The sequence below is a fragment of the Scylla paramamosain genome, chromosome 4, assembly GCF_035594125.1.
Source record: "Scylla paramamosain isolate STU-SP2022 chromosome 4, ASM3559412v1, whole genome shotgun sequence".
Classification (NCBI taxonomy): Eukaryota; Metazoa; Arthropoda; class Malacostraca; order Decapoda; family Portunidae; genus Scylla; species Scylla paramamosain.
Window position 1 is genome coordinate 6,022,982 of NC_087154.1, and position 14,519 is coordinate 6,037,500.

At 39.9% G+C, this 14,519-nt stretch overlaps 1 protein-coding gene and 1 long non-coding RNA gene across 4 annotated transcripts in view; one reads left to right on the forward strand and one right to left on the reverse strand.

Moving 5' to 3' along the window:
* The window catches only part of LOC135099421 (synaptogenesis protein syg-2-like), a 197,630-nt gene that overhangs the window by 59,565 nt on the left and 123,546 nt on the right, over positions 1–14,519 (forward strand). The window contains exon 2 of the mRNA XM_064001757.1: positions 12,999–13,204. Coding sequence (XP_063857827.1) covers positions 12,999–13,204 — 206 coding nt within the window. The remainder of the gene's footprint in view (positions 1–12,998; positions 13,205–14,519) is intronic.
* Positions 1–14,519, reverse strand: part of LOC135099432 (uncharacterized) — a 113,936-nt gene that overhangs the window by 53,176 nt on the left and 46,241 nt on the right. Inside the window, exon 4 of one of the 3 annotated variants that reach the window (XR_010267949.1) lies at positions 13,198–13,973. The exons of the other annotated variants lie outside the window; for them this stretch is intronic. This is a non-coding gene — a long non-coding RNA (uncharacterized LOC135099432). Of the gene's footprint in view, positions 1–13,197; positions 13,974–14,519 lie in introns of those variants that run through there. 3 annotated transcript variants of the gene reach the window in all.

The following is a 14,519-nucleotide window of genomic DNA, read 5'->3' on the forward strand; positions in this document are numbered from 1 at the left end:
TTTCATGATATAGCGATCGAGTAGCAAGGATTCTGCATCACTAAAGAGAGAGAAAATAAAACACTCACGAGAAGGTGACTATTCATCTGTGGCTCTCGAAACCTGTCCTAGAAAAAAAGCAAAGAAAAAACGTCGAAATATATTATATACTGGAGAGACGAACACGTGACTCGCAATATGTTTAATCCCAGTCTTACCTCGATTTTTTTTGTTTCGAACTTTTCAACTTGCCTAAATGATTAAACTCTTAGGCAGTTCAGTCGCGCCAGGACGTGTGGAGTGCAATGCCTTGGCGCTCCCTAAGGCATCCCCAAGGCATTCCACGGCATCGCACGAAGGACACAGGGAAGCAATTTTCAAGCCAAAGTTTTAGTCCACAAGATTCTGGGACAGCAGGAGTTCCTCAGTGTGAAGGACGCTGCAAAAGACCCAATAAGTGACATGAATGCCTGGGAGGACTGGTAGGAAGGAAGGAAGGACACCCAAGTTTTACTGACTCAACACCATGACCTTTGGAACTGAATCTGCGCCAAAGATGCCACGGGAATCAAAAAACGAGTGTTTTTAGAGGAGATGAATTATTACTGCTGTTGGGAGGTTTGGTTTTTCTTTGACTTAATGTTAATACTGATACATATATGAATTTTATAACGAGTATTTGCAAAGCGTCGTGTATTCATTATTATTATTATTTTTTTCTGAACCTTAACTGCGTAGCCTGAATTATTACTAGTGTTGGAAAGTTTGGTTTTCTTTTCCGATGTTCTTGATGCAAGTTTTCAGATGAGTATCTCTCTCTCTCTCTCTCTCTCTCTCTCTCTCTCTCTCTCTCTCTCTCTCTCTCTCTCTCTCTCTCTCTCTCTCTCTCTCTCTCTCTCTCTCTCTCTCTCTCTCGGGAGTTTCGTGTTGTCTATCTCTTTTGTTCCTTTGAATTTCCATCAGCAATGGTATTTACCGACTACTCTTTTTTTTTCTTTACCTTATTTAATTTCATTAATCAATTTCTTTACTTACTTTTATTTATATCTAAAACTTCATTTATTTTTCCATTTTTTGCCAGGCCTCGACCAGAGTAAGGAATAAGGAGTATTTATCTCACACAATCTCAAACACGTTGAGTTTAACACATAGATATGCGTTATTCAAGAGACACGGACACTATTTGCTGTCTCTGTCACTACTTCCAGAGATCTAATCTATTTCAAACTCTGAATTTACCACAGAAACCGACACTAAATTTGCAAATCTAGAAATTGCTACTTGATAATGTAACGCAATTCCTCGGTATTTTCACCCCTAAATTCCAAAGCAAATATAAGGAATACATGTAAAGAAATTTGAAAAAAAAAAAAAAACTTAGGAGCAATGCACTTTTCAATGTTTTGCTTTCGCAGTTTAGTCAAGAGATCTTGTACAAATTATGATTATCACAAGGTAGGCAGCAGTAAAGTAGTAGTTCTTTCTGTAGTAGCAGTAGTAGTAGTAGTAGTAGTTGAAGCAGTAGTAGTAGTATAGTAGTAGTAGTAGTAGTAGTAGTAGTAGTAGTAGTAGTAGTAGTAGTAGTAGTAGTAGTAGTAGTAGTAGTAGTAGTTGCAGCGGCAGCAGCAGTGGCAGCAACAGCAGCAGCAGTAGCAATAATAGTAGCAGCACCAACAATATTGCAACAACAATTACTAGTAGTAGTAGTAGCAGTAATAGTAGTAGTAGTAGTAGTAGTAGTAGTAGTAGTAGTAGTAGTTGCAGCGGCAGCAGCAACAACAATAATAGTAGTAGCACCACCAATACTGCAGACACAATTACTACTATAGACAAACACTACCACAACTAGCAAGAACATCAAACAACAACAACAACAACAACAATGCAAACATGGCGGCCACCACCACAACCACAACAGCCAAACTAAAAAGAAAAAACTGGTCGAGTACCACCAGCAGCGATATTATAAGCAATAACACCGCCAGCAGTAGTAGTGGAAGCCAAGCAATACCAACAGGAGGAGGAGGAGGAGGAGGATCAAGAGAAGGAAGAGGAGCCAATATTCGCATAGGTAGTGGTAGTAGTAGTAGTAGTAGTAGTAGTAGTAGTAGTAGTAGTAGTAGTAGTAGTAGTAGTAGTAGTAGTAATAGTAGTAGTAGTAGTATTAACAGTCGTGGTAATAGTAGTAGTAGTAGTAGTAGTAGTAGTAGTAGTAGTAGTAGTAGTAGTAGTAGTAGTAGTAGTAGTAGTAGTATAGTATTAGTAGAAGCAGTAGTAATGAGAGGAGGAGGAGGAAGAGGAGGAGGATCTGTTGGTAGTGTAGGTGGAGGCAGAAGGTGGAAGGGGAGAAGCTCAGGAGGAAGGACGAATGGCTCTTTGCACCACCCAAGATACGGTAAACACTCCACTTGGCATCGCTTCCACTTCCAATCAAGTCACTCCACATCAGACCGACTTATCTCCAAGTGGGAACTTTCAACGCATTTCCAGATGCTAAGTTAAGAGGAAAAATGAGCGAGGCCGAGAGAGAGAGAGAGAGAGAGAGAGAGAGAGAGAGAGAGAGAGAGAGAGAGAGAGAGAGAGAGAGAGAGAGAGAGAGAGAGAGAGAGAGAGAGAGAGAGAGAGAGAGAGAGAGAGAGAGAGAGAGAGAGAGAGAGAGAGAGAGTAACAGGAGAGAAAGAAGTGGATACGTGTACGAGGAAAGAACAAAAATGAAATAAAAAGTAGTGGAGATGAAAGGAGGAAAAGCAAAGGGGATGGAAAGAAAAAAATTCACCGGGAAGGGGGAAAAAAAAATATCAGGAACAAACAGGCGGAAGTGAATTTAAAAACAGGACTAAAGAGGAAAATTTAAAAAAAAAGGAAAAAAGATGAATGCTTTTTAAAAAGATAGAGCACAAGAAAGCGAGGAACGTGGGGTGAGGGAAGGCAGCAAAAAAAAAAAAAAAAAGTAATAAAAAACATCAAAACTACAAAAGAAGGAAATGAAAAAAAACTATGCAATAAAAATTGAAATAAATACAAGAAAGAACAAAGTAGGACGGAAAAAGGGGGGCAGGAATGAAATTTAAAAAAAGAAAAAAACAAAAAAGAACCAAGGTGAAAAGAAGAGAAAGAAAACGGTAGAAAAATATTTTGTAAAAAAAGACATGAATGACAACGATGGGAGGAGGAGGAGGAGGAGGAGGAGGAGGAGGAGGAGGAGGAGGAGGAGGAGGAGGAGGAGGAGGAGGAGGAGGAAGTCGGGGGAATAAGGAAGAACGAGAAGAGACATTTATTCCAACGCCCCAGGAGAGAGAGAGAGAGAGAGAGAGAGAGAGAGAGAGAGAGAGAGAGAGAGAGAGAGAGAGAGAGAGAGAGAGAGAGAGAGAGAGAGAGAGAGAGAGAGAGAGAGAGAGAGAGAGAGAGAGAGAGAGAGAGAGAGAGAGAGAGAGAGAGAGAGAGAGAGAGAGCGCTTAAGGATTGTCTCTTGGGCGTAAAAGCTACAGACAGAAGCAAATGGTGTCTTGCAGCTATGAAGTATTAGTAAGAGGGATCAGAGATGGAACGGAGGAACACGCTTTTTTGGAGAGAGAGAGAGAGAGAGAGAGAGAGAGAGAGAGAGAGAGAGAGAGAGAGAGAGAGAGAGAGAGAGAGAGAGAGAGAGAGAGAGAGAGAGAGAGAGAGAGAGAGAGAGAGAGAGAGAGAGAGAGAGAGAGAGAGAGAGAGGGTGGGGGGGAGGCACACGTACGGCAAACAAGTCAGTCACAGCGAAAAGTAAACCAACAAAAAATAAACAGAAAAGAAATACGCATGAGGGAAAGATATAAAATATTCCAAACCAACAAAATGTGAGTATGTATATATATTTTTTTCCTCTTCCGTATGTGTTCAAACTTTAACGTATTATTTGCCTATCCCACTACCGATCCTCTCTCTCTCTCTCTCTCTCTCTCTCTCTCTCTCTCTCTCTCTCTCTCTCTCTCTCTCTCTCTCTCTCTCTCTCGTTCTGTAGCTGTAAAAGAATATGTATGTTGCAATTTTTTTCCTTTTTCCCTCGGTCACGGCCCAGTCTCAATTCGGGTCAACGTTTTTTTCGCCATTAAAGGGAAAAATAACCCAAATAACACTTGACCTCTATTAATCTGACCCTATACGAGTGGCCATTGCCCCATTCACCATATGACCAGCGAGACGAAAGCGACGTGGAAAAAAATCATGCATAGCTTTCACCTCACTCCACTCCAACAGTCTTCCACTACAACAGCAACCTACTTTCCACTCCTCCGTCACTTTAATTTATTCCAAGCACTCCTTATGATTAACTACACAAAAAAAGACAAAGAAGGAACAAAATAGGAGACTAGTTGAGCACAGGAACTGCCACGTATAGGCCTAACGGCTTCTTGCAGCTTCCTTTATTTTTCTCATGTGCTTGTTTTTGAGGTGGTTTATGATGAGCCCCACTCGTCAGTAAAAGCTAGGTGGTATTGCGTATCCGGAGCATGACACCTATACAGAGCAACAGAAAGGATGTACAAACTCCGTCAGACCTATCGGCCACCTCAACGCTGTCTCTGATGAAGTGCACGATCTAAATTCAAGTAATAGACGTAGGATATTAAAGGTGAAGAATCCTCATACACGATAACATTATCCAAAGTAATAAAATGTTTGATGTTTGTACGTGATTAACTACACGAGCTTAACTGAAATAAAACACGTGGGACAGTAAAGGCGAAAACAAAATGTAGCTAAATTATTGGCTGTTTGTAATCTCCATGTTGCAAATTCAAGTACGAGACGCAAGACAGTAAAGCAGAAGGTTCGTCACACAACTTCATCGTCGTATTTCATGAAGAAACCTCGGATTATTGTCAAGTGATGATGCAATCTCACTTGTCTCTAATCTGCCCGTCATCTGATCTGCTTTCGTTTTTTTTATGGTATTTTTAAGCGACTTACTCCCTCATTAAGATTATTTTCAAAACCCACAGAGATGATTAGTCGCGTTGTCATGGTTGATGTCTCCTTAATATACGAGATCTCTGTCAAACTATCAATAGAAGCATGAAAACATCCAATTTCCAGTATAAAATGTTTAAAAGTAATCGAGAAAAGGAATACGGGTCTTCATTGGATTAAAACGTGAATAAAAAATCATTAATAGAACAGAAATAAGAAAAAAAAAGGAAAATAGGAATAGAAACAAATACTAAAAAAAATAGGGAACAAAAAGGTTGGAGTAAATCTAAAGAAGTAAATTAAAAGTCCAGTTGAAAAGAAAAGAACGCAAGAAAAACTAATAAAATAACATGTTAATTATTTATGCTTGATAGTTCCGGGTCATATGCACGAGGATATGTGGGTGTGGGGAATAAAAGGCGCCAAAAGCTGGTGCAGAAAAAGGGATGGAAAGCTGCGGTAAATCGTGGCTCGCAACAGAAGTTCTGCACGAAAAGTTGAAGAGAAAAACGAAAAAAAGAAAAAAAGTTACAGAAAAATTCGTAAAACATTGTTGTGATTCTCCCTCCACACACACACACACACACACACACACACACACACACACACACACACACACACACAAACACTCTACCCCATCATATCCACTTCACTCTACTTACTCCTTTCCAATCCTCTCTTCTCCCCACTCAACTCCACTTTATTCCACTCCACTCTGCTCTGCTCTACTCTACTCTACTCTGCTATACCTTACCAACTCCACTCCACCTCTCCACTCAATAACGTCACTCCACATCAGCACCACACACTACCACTCCACTTACACGACTAACACTCACACCGGCCAGTCCTCTTACTTATCCACCAGTAACAATCCAAACTCCACAATCCACACACACAGTTAAATCCACACTCTAGATTGTGCAGGAGGAAAACACTTTCCTACTCTCCTTTTTCTTGCTTCTCCTCCTCCTCCTCCTCCTCCTCCTCCTCCTCCTCCTCCGTCTCCTCCTCCTCCTCCTCCTGTTGCTGCACTCAAGAACTCAAGATTGCGTGCACGTGCAGGATGGAGACATGGAGAAAACGAGACCAGATGGAGAGAAAGGGGAGGGAAACCGGAGAGGAAGGACGTGAGAAATGAAGAGCAAGAAACACTGGATGTATCAGAGAGAGAGAGAGAGAGAGAGAGAGAGAGAGAGAGAGAGAGAGAGAGAGAGAGAGAGAGAGAGAGAGAGAGAGAGAGAGAGAGAGAGAGAGAGAGAGAGAGAGAGAGAGAGAGAGAGAGAGAGAGAGAGAGAGGAAATGAATGAAGGAAAGAAAAATAACGAACAGATTGCTTGTGCCATTTGGTTAGTGAAGAGAAGTTTTTGCCATCAAGATGAGTGGCGTTTCTCTTCTAGTTAATAAAGAAATGTTAGTAAAAAAATTGTAATCAAATATATTAAATCTTCCAATACCCAGTTATTTCAAACATAATACGTGACACCATTGCTGAATAATAAAATGAAGAGTAGGAGGAAGAATATGAAAAATCACAACGGAGGAAATGAATGACAAGAGCAGGAGAAGCAATCCTATTATAGCAGATATGATAAATGAAAATGAAGTGAGTAGGATGAAAAACTGCAAGAAACACGGTGGTATTTTGGTGAATAAAGTAAAACAGAAAACAGATACGAGCGTGATGAAGAAAAAAATGGCGGACAATAAACATACTCAAAAATGTAAATGTGGAGATGAAAATACTCGTAATGAAGAAAAAGAAAAAAAAAGGAAAGGAGTAAGAAAAAAGGGTGTAAGAAAAATAATGAATAAAACTTACACGTGGAAAATAAATAAAAAAAACAAAACATATATCATGCAATATAACAAAAAATACGTAAATAAATAAATAAATGAAAAAATACGAACACCAACTTGAAAAAAAAAAGTACATGAAAAAATAATCAAATGACAAGAGAAAAAAAATGCATGCCATGAAACCGTACGGAAAAAAAAAAAAATAAGAGTGGAATTAAGAGCAACAGAACCATGGTGAAAAATAAATACATATATATATATATATACAAAAGCGTAGGTGAAAAATGGTGCAGTAGAGCTCCACAGCACCTTGTTAATCCTGTGCGGCTTAGCAATGGACAACTCTTCTTTTTGGTGATGTACTCTTGCAACACAACGCAACACAACACAACTCTCCCCTCCTCACCTGTCACCTCACCCTTGCACGACCCAGATACACCCATCTCTCTCTCTCTCTCTCTCTCTCTCTCTCTCTCTCTCTCTCTCTCTCTCTCTCTCTCTCTCTCTCTCTCTCTCACTCACACACACACACACACACACACACTTCCTAATGTCTGTCTGTATTCATCTGTAATTGAAGTTTGAAATGAGTTTTGTTATATCCAAAAAACTTCCAGTCTTTTTCAGCCCTCGTCCGACATTTTTTTTTATTTTTATTTTTTTTATCGCAGAAGAGGCTTCCTGAATACTATAAAGACTTGAGAAAAGAAAACAAATGTAATCCGATTAGCAGTCTCCGAAAAAAAAAAGGTTAGTTGTGTGCTGTCTCATCAGAAATTCTACTATTTTCTTTTTTTTCAATGTTGTGTAAGAAAAAAAAAACAATAATAAAAAAAAATATAAAGCCACTTCAAAAGTATTCCTTAAAAAAAACAGTAGGTATTGCAAATAGCTGACAAAAATAAACTAAGCCTGTTAAATGCTACTCTTGAAAAAAAAAAAAAAAAAATTAACCACGGGAATTACTTCAAACAAAGAATGTATAATGCAGTCATTTCTCTCAATTAACGCCATTTATAAAAATAAGATACCGGACATACGAAAAAAGAGGTTGCAAAAGAGGTATATAATCGAGTCAGATTACTCTTTTCAGTGTATTAATGCTTTTAACCTTGCCTTTGCCTGACACAGTAACCACAGCGCGTTAGTTGATATAATTTACTGCGATAATGTACACTTCACAGCACTAAAAATAGTGTACAGTATCTTTACAGGCACCTGCATGAAAGAAATGGAATTTTGAAAGAATAAACTTTTCAGTGTCTTGCCAGTAAAATGTTTAGATGTGGCTGATGAACAAAAAAGTGTCAAAAGGGTTTGTGATTACGAAATAGTGTACCAAAAATCAGTGAAAGGGTTAATTGTGTCAGGTTTAAATGTTTCATTGTTCGCTTCATGTTACGCTTGCCTGCGCCATTTTCTGTGTCAGAGTAGACCTTGGCATTTGCTCAGAAATTACTCTTGCTGCTCGCCATCATCTGTTCACACCTGCCGCATATCTGTAGAGTTACCCTTAGTGAAGCAAAGTGAGATGAACTTAAGGCATTTCAAAGTTCCTTGGACATCAATGGATATGATACAGTTTGGTACGTAGTGGTGCGGGGCGAGCATAATTAATTATACATGGCAGTGACCGTATCGTACACTATATTTCCTGTGGCACCTTCAGTGTCATTAATATTTAACGAGTAAGAACTGCCTGAGGTCTTTTCAAATATTTGACTCAATATAAATAATCCTTTTCATCATAATTTTCTCATGTAAAAAGCTTTCGTTTTCTTTTTTTTTTTTTTTACTACCTACGAGTATGTGCTTTACTGGCATAAATTTCTCTAAGGCAATACTTTTCACATTAACATATGAAAAATTCACGAACAACCTTTGGACTTTTACGCCGCGAAAACTTGCACTTCATCACTACACGCATGCCTGACGTGGGCAAAGGAATCACCTACGAGTATATCAAATGTTGTGGTGAGGTTCGTCCCGTGTACTACACCGTCCACAAATAGCATCAGTCACCGAGGCCTCTTTCATGTCCTTATTATAAAACACCCCACCATCCTTACACTACATACATACAAAAGTTTTAGTAGTCGAAGTTACACGAGTTTTTAAGGCTGTTTTGATGGTTCTAGTCATAGATTAACAAGATTTCTACGTTATCAATAGAAGAAACATTCTTGGAAACCCGACTAGTCATTTCTGCGGCATTCGAAAATAATCTTCACACCTGACATAACGCTGTCCTGGGACTTGCAGTTCATTTAAAAGATGTGACATGGAGGAAGTACAGTTTTTCGTATGTGTCAGAAGAGAGAGAGAGAGAGAGAGAGAGAGAGAGAGAGAGAGAGAGAGAGAGAGAGAGAGAGAGAGAGAGAGAGAGAGAGAGAGAGAGAGAGAGAGAGAGAGAGAGAGAGAGAGAGAGAGAGAGAGAGAGAGAGAGAGAGACTTATGACCAAAACAGATACACATATTTAGGTATAAAGACTAAAAATACAAACAGACAACCAGCCAAACAAACAGACACACACACACACACACACAGACACAAACATATATAGACAGATAGACATACATTAAAGACTGACAGACAGACACAAAGACAGATAGGGAAGGAGACAAGCCGGCACAAGAAAATGAGGGTAGAAAAAAAAAAAAAAAAGACTAAAAGAAGCATAAAAGACACACAAAACAATGACAATAAGAAAGAGAATATACATCCATAATGGAAGAGTGGAAATGAGAGGAGGAGGAGGAGGAGGAGGAGGAGGAGGAGGAGGAGGAGAAGGAGGAGGAGGAGGACACAAAAAAAAAAAACAGACGTAGGACAGGAACAAGAACGCTGACGAAAGCAAAGAGAGAAAGAGGAGGAGGACGAAGGACGGAGGAGGAGGACGAAGAAAAGAGAGGAAAGGAGAAAGGGAGAGGTTGAATTACCATAGGAAGGGAAAGGTGAAGGATTGCAGGAAGGGAAGGAACAGACTTGGGCCAAATAATGTTGCTTTGGTGGAGAGAGAGAGAGACGTACCCACTCTTTCCGCCTTTGCTTATTCTATCAGCGAGCCCCCTTCTCCCTCTCCCTCCCTCTCCCTCTCTCTCTCTCTCTCCGTTTCTTCCATTTTTCTCCCTTTCCTTTGCTCTCTTTCTCCTCCTCCCCCTTCTCTTCCTTCCTTTCCCTCTGAATCGCTTTTTTTATGCTCCTTTCTCTCTTCCTTTTTTTTTTCTCCCTTCCCTCTCTTTCTCTCTTCTCCCTTCTCTCTTCCTGTTAATAGAAAACTGTGACCCTGATTTATAATGAGGCAGCTCTCTCTCTCTCTCTCTCTCTCTCTCTCTCTCTCTCTCTCTCTCTCTCTCTCTCTCTCTCTCTCTCTCTCTCTCTCTCTCTCCTACACGTCACCGTCAAGATAAAACTTATTTCTCACATAAACTTAATATTTTTTGTAGCGTGGAGAGAATACTTTCTTGTAGCATGGAGAGAGAGAGAGAGAGAGAGAGAGAGAGAGAGAGAGAGAGAGAGAGAGAGAGAGAGAGAGAGAGAGAGAGAGAGAGAGAGAGAGATATGTCGCCACCATTACATTAATTTCTAAAATAACAGCTATAATAAAAATGAAAAGAAAACAGAGGAACAAAGAAACACCCATCCAGAAAGAAAGAAAACAAAAGAGAGCAGAAGAAAGAAAGGAAGAAGAGACGAGAATTGATTAAATAAAGCAATCCAGCCAAGAGGAAGTGAAGGACAGTGGAATAAGGCGATATAAATAAGAATAAATAAATAAAATAAATAAAAAAACGAAAAAAAAAAAATCAGGCAAAACAGCCTTTCCAACTCCCGGGGCGTCTGGAAGTGGCAAAGCGATATCCTGAAGGAGACCAGTTTCTCAAAGGTGAAGCCATTTGTGTACTGAGTAGTTTCCTGATTGATCCCATACGCCCTTTGAACCCGTGCCCGTGCCGTCCCCAAGTGTGGAAACGTAACCGTGTGGGAGGGAGGGAGGGTGGAAGATATTCAAACACGTCTATCTATTTCCCTCCTCTTTCTCCCATGTGTCCAAATGAGTTGTCTGTGTGTTCGTGGGGAGGTGATGGATGTGATGGAGTGGACAAACAGTACGCATTGCAGGTACTCTTATCTTATGGCTGGCTAGAGTTAATATTTTTCACTGCGATATTAAGAAAAAAATCACTACAGTAAAGAAAATGTGCATATATTCTTTCCAAACACGTACGAGGAAAAGAACTGGAATTTGGATTGAAAGAACTTATTTTAAACGTCCATTCAGTGAAGTGTTGAGAGATGGCTGTCGAATGAAAAGAAGGGTTTTATTTAGTGTTCTGTGATTAAAGGTGGTTGTGTTAGATGGCAGGCAGTGAAAGAGTTAAATACATGTGTAAGGCTCACTTTGCGTGTGATTTGTGTTTTGTTGAAGATTGCACTCAAGTAAAACAGGAAGGAGAGATGGTGTGTGTGTGTGTGTGTGTGTGTGTGTGTGTGTGTGTGTGTGTGTGTGTGTGTGTGTGTGTGTGTGTGTGTGTGTGTGTGTGTGTGTGTGTGTGTGTGTGTGTGTGTGTGTGTGTGTGTGTGCTTGAACCAGGAAAGAAAAAAAAAAAGCAAAGGAAAGATCAAGTTTATTCACAAATAAAACTACGACTTTTACACACACACACACACAAAAAAAAAGTCAACTAATAACAGTTTCGCACGAAAATTTCATAAAGATGTGTGTGCGTACGTGCTTCCTGGACAACAACTTCATTAATTACAATAATATAATCAAAATAGATTACATTTCAAAAATTTTAAGATGCTCGTAAGTAATCATAAACAAATTTAATATTTTTCTAAACAAACATAATATCAAAAACAGAGATAAACATTGTCATATTGGTTCTCAAATAAGGTAGTAATTGAGTGAGCGGATTGAACGATGAGAAGTAAAGGCAGAGGTTTTAGGGAGCTTAAAAAAGAAGGGATAAATTTATAGATCACAAGTGAGATTTTTTTCCCTTCAAGTTCTCAGAAGCTGCCTTGTGTAGATTGACTGGCTTCTTTGTAATCAAATTCCACCAAGTTCTTACGTGATGAAAGATAAAACACACATTTTTCCTGACTATTATATCCACGCATCACCACCACCATCACCACTCATTACTGTTACCATTACTTCTTACTTCCATTACCTTCCAACAAGCACCCATCATTCTTACCAACCCTCTGTCTCTTCTCATCATTTCGTCATCACCACGCGCCAACAACTGCAATATTAACAATCTCTGGAATTAATAGCAAAAAAAAGTTGTTTATTGGGATATTCTTTGTGCTAATCGTAATTGATGGATTTTTTAGATGGTTACTACTACTACTACTACTATAACTACTACTAATGATAATAATATATGGAATCTTAGTTGTGTTATTTGTATCTGTTTGTAATGTAACTAATAACAACAGTAATAACAATAATAATAATAATAATAATAATAATAATAATAATAATAATAATAATAATAATAGTAATAATAATAATAATAATAATAATAATAATAATAATAATAATAATAATAATAATAATAATAATAATAATAATAATCTTTAATAACAATAATAATCATACTGCTGAGACTGTCCTCCCACCTCACAATATCCTGCGTTGTTGCAATTTGTGTTTATGATGATTATAAACTTCCATGAAATGTTGTCCTGCCTCACATTCGTCTCCCACTCCTCCCCACTCATCCCTCTTCCTCCTCTTCTTCCTCCTTCCTCCTCCTTCACTCAGTCTCTCCCGCACTCACTCATCACTCGTCCCTCACCAATCCACCAATGTAAAAGAAAAGTCATCACTGCAACATTATACACTTGAAAGTAGGCAGCGAAAATTAATTATAGCCCACTAGAATATCCGAAAAAAAACAAAAAAAACAGCGGCATTAATGTTTTGTGAGGTGAAAGTTTATCCCGCGGCGAAACACGCTCACTAAAAAACTGGCGCACGTATTATATTACCTTATATGCGAGTCGCTTTGATCTTGGAATACGTAATATACCCAGCTCATAAAGACAAAGAGAGAGAGAGAGAGAGAGAGAGAGAGAGAGAGAGAGAGAGAGAGAGAGAGAGAGAGAGAGAGAGAGAGAGAGAGAGAGAGAGAGAGAGAGAGAGAGAGAGAGAGAGAGAGAGAGAGAGAGAGAGAGAGAGAGAGAACTCACTCCCTCTCTTAACTCGCTGTCTTTTATAGAACCCCGTGATTTACGTCTTTTCTCTCTCTCTTTCCAGAGTTGACATCAGGGGCCGGAGACCAATCCAGGCTAAGCACAAGCCGGTCACCATACTGAAGGACCGCGCCAAGTTCGACATGACCCCCGGCAACTCAGGGCTCAGGATCAGGACGGTGTGGAGCTCTGACGATGGCCTGTATCGGTGCCGCGTGGACTTCAAGGACTCCCCAACGCGCAACTCCCGCATCCGCCTGACTGTCATTGGTGAGTACCCACACCACGTTCTGTAATACACGCCTCTCTGACACACTCTAGTAGTATTGTGACGGTAGCCATTCTCATCCAAAGAAGTCTAACTGTGACATACACATATAAAGCACATTGTAATGCATGTCTCTTTTGCGATTTAGACAAGCAAGATGCGTGACATGATGTGAATGCATATAACACTTCAATATACTTTGCAACACACGTCTTTTTGGTACACTCAGGATCTAGAGACATGAATGCATAAAACACCTTGATGTACACACAGAACACACCTCGAAATGCACATCTTGTTGGTATACTCAGGGTCTAGAGAAGGGATGTGTGTGACTAACGCAGCCGTGTTAGTACCCATCAAGATCAGTGAAAGCAAAGTGTGGCCACTGAATTGGCGCTCGTGCCAAGAAAATTTAGCTGTGGCATTCAGGTACTTTGGCAGAGCTGCTCCTCTTTAGGAAATGTACACACAACGCGTTATACTTCACCCTTTTCAAATCGTACATAACAGCTATAGGCTGCATTGGGGGGATTAAAATTATCTTTATTGATTTACCAAAGATTGCCAGAGAACAGCATGGAGATTTGGGACAAACTGACCTTAGCGCCTGCCATGAGAACACTCCAGCTGTAGTGATCACGTAGCTCCACTTTAAACACCATTACCCTGCTTCCTATTACGCGCTTCCCTTCAAGTGTTTCAGCAGTTCAGGCGAAGAGGAGGGCTGGTTTATTTCCCTTTGGACACAGTGGAAATTTAATGTTATTCCTGAAAAAAAAAATAATAAAATAAAGGTAAAAAAAAAAGATGATACGACGGTTTCAGGCGAGATGTACGCACACAATGATTTGAGATTCCTCAGCGTTTTGATATTTTTCTCTTCAAGGAAGCCGAAGTAGTAATTCCAGGATGCTAGCCAAGCTCGTTTTGTGATGGCAATACACATTTGTGGGGGAAAACTCAGCAAAAAAATAAGCAGTGAAAAACGCTACAGAATGCCTTCCTTTAACGCTGACTGGTTGTCCTGTAATGGCGTCACCTTTCAAACACGAAGGCAAGTCGGTGCAAAACAAACTCGGGTGTGCAAACAGGCCCGCCTCGCACCAAGCACCCCTCATCCCACACCCCGCACCCCAGCAGAGCAAAACTAATTTTAACAAACGGAATAACATCGGCGCCTGACTAGATCGAAGAGTCACCTGTTCTTATTTCCACGGCATCGCGCCATTCGCGTTCCCGAGACGTGGGAAAATACAAATATGCGTCGAGAAGTGAAGACGCCAAAAAGTGCTCCCGAGTTTCGCCCATGAAGAG